The sequence below is a fragment of the Micropterus dolomieu genome, unplaced genomic scaffold (genome assembly GCF_021292245.1).
Source record: "Micropterus dolomieu isolate WLL.071019.BEF.003 ecotype Adirondacks unplaced genomic scaffold, ASM2129224v1 contig_13769, whole genome shotgun sequence".
NCBI lineage: Eukaryota > Metazoa > Chordata > Actinopteri > Centrarchiformes > Centrarchidae > Micropterus > Micropterus dolomieu.
Window position 1 is genome coordinate 1 of NW_025742755.1, and position 2901 is coordinate 2901.

Consider the following 2901-nt stretch of genomic DNA (forward strand, 5'->3'; position numbering starts at 1 on the left):
CCCCAGTGACAGAAACGCCCACCACTATCACCCCATCAACAACAACCTCCACTACAACACCAGTCACAGAAACGCCCACCACTATCACCCCATCAACAGCAACAACCTCCACTACGCCAGTCACAGAAACGCCCACCACTATCACCCCATCAACAACAACAACCCCAGTCACAGAAACGCCCACAACTATCACCCCATCAACAACAACCTCCACTACAACCCCAGTAACAGAAACGCCCACCACTATCACCCCATCAACAACAACAACCTCCACTACAACCCCTGTAACAGAAACGCCCACCACTATCACCCCATCAACAGCAACGACCTCCACTACAACACCAGTCACAGAAACGCCCACCACTATCACCCCATCAACAACAACCTCCACCACAACCCCAGTGACAGAAACGCCCACCACTATCACCCCATCAACAACAACCCCAGTCACAGAAACTCCCACAACTATCACCCCATCAACAGTCACAACCTCCACCACAACACCAGTGACAGAAACGCCCACCACTATCACCCCATCAACAACAACCTCCACCACAACCCCAGTGACAGAAACGCCCACCACTATCACCCCATCAACTACAACCCCAGTAACAGAAACGCCCACCACTATCACCCCATCAACAACAACAACCTCCACTACAACCCCAGTAACAGAAACGCCCACCACTATCACCCCATCAACAACAACAACCTCCACTACAACCCCTGTAACAGAAACGCCCACCACTATCACCCCATCACAGCAACAACCTCCACCACAACCCCAGTGACAGAAACGCCCACCACTATCACCCCATCAACAACAACCTCCACCACAACCCCAGTGACAGAAACGCCCACCACTATCACCCCATCAACAGCAACGACCTCCACTACAACACAAGTCACAGAAACGCCTACCACTATCACCCCATCAACAACAACAACCCCAGTCACAGAAACTCCCACAACTATCACCCCATCAACAGTCACAACCTCCACCACAACGCCAGTGACAGAAACGCCCACCACTATCACCCCATCAACAACAACCTCCACCACAACCCCAGTGACAGAAACGCCCACCACTATCACCCCATCAACAACAACAACCCCAGTCACAGAAACTCCCACAACTATCACCCCATCAACAGCAACGACCTCCACTACAACACCAGTCACAGAAACGCCCACCACTATCACCCCATCAACAACAACAACCCCAGTCACAGAAACTCCCACAACTATCACCCCATCAACAGTCACAACCTCCACCACAACGCCAGTGACAGAAACACCCACCACTATCACCCCATCAACAACAACCTCCACTACAACCCCAGTCACAGAAATGCCCACCACTATCACCCCATCAACAACAACAACACCAGTGACAGAAACGCCCACCACTATCACCCCATCAACAACAACAACCTCCACTACGCCAGTCACAGAAACGCCCACTACTATCACCCCATCAACAACAACAACACCAGTGACAGAAACGCCCACCACTATCACCCCATCAACAACAACAACCTCCACTACAACCCCAGTAACAGAAACGCCCACCACTATCACCCCATCAACAACAACAACCTCCACTACAACCCCAGTAACAGAAACGCCCACCACTATCACCCCATCAACAACAACAACCTCCACTACAACCCCAGTAACAGAAACGCCCACCACTATCACCCCATCAACAGCCACAACCTCCACTACAACCCCAGTAACAGAAACGCCCACCACTATCACCCCATCAACAGCAACGACCTCCACTACAACACCAGTCACAGAAACGCCCACCACTATCACCCCATCAACAACAACCTCCACTACAATCCCAGTCACAGAAACGCCCATCACTATCACCCCATCAACAACAACCTCCACTACAACGCCAGTCACAGAAACGCCCACCACAACGCCAGTCACAGAAACCCCCACCACTATCACCCCATCAACACCAACCTCCCCTACAACCCCAGTGACAGAAACGCCCACCACTATCACCCCATCAACAGCAATGACCTCCACCACAACGCCAGTCACAGAAACGCCCACCACTATCACCCCATCAACAACAACAACCCCAGTCACAGAAACTCCCACGACTGTCACCCTATCAACAGTCACAACCTCCACCACAACACCAGTGACAGAAACGCCCACCACTATCACCCCATCAACAACAACAACCTCCACTACAACCCCAGTGACAGAAACGCCCACCACTATCACCCCATCAACAACAACAACCTCCACTACAACCCCAGTGACAGAAACGCCCACCACTATCACCCCATCAACAACAACAACCTCCACTACAACCCCAGTGACAGAAACGCCCACCACTATCACCCCATCAACAACAACAACCTCCACTACAACCCCAGTGACAGAAACGCCCACCACTATCACCCCATCAACAACAACCTCCACTACAACACCAGTCACAGAAACGGCCACCACTATCACCCCATCAACAGCAACAACCTCCACTACGCCAGTCACAGAAACGCCCACCACTATCACCCCATCAACAACAACAACCCCAGTCACAGAAACTCCCACAACTATCACCCCATCAACAGTCACAACCTCCACCACAACACCAGTGACAGAAACGCCCACCACTATCACCCCATCAACAGTCACAACCTCCACCACAACACCAGTGACAGAAACGCCCACCACTATCACCCCATCAACAACAACCTCCACTACAACCCCAGTGACAGAAATGCCCACCACTATCACCCCATCAACAGCAACGACCTCCACTACAACACCAGTCACAGAAACGCCCACCACTATCACCCCATCAACAACAACAACCCCAGTCACAGAAACTCCCACAACTATCACCCCATCAACAGTCACAACCTCCACCAC

The 2901-nt window shown here is 52.0% G+C and overlaps 1 protein-coding gene across 1 annotated transcript; it reads left to right on the plus strand.

The window, feature by feature from the left end:
* Positions 1-63: 63 nt before the first annotated feature.
* Positions 64-2884, plus strand: LOC123966588 (GATA zinc finger domain-containing protein 14-like; the record flags this gene model as incomplete). The annotated part of the gene is made up of 2 exons (XM_046042726.1): positions 64-1281; positions 1557-2884. Coding segments are annotated over 2 exons (2546 nt in total), but the record flags the coding sequence as incomplete, so codon positions are not given.
* Positions 2885-2901: the final 17 nt, after the last annotated feature.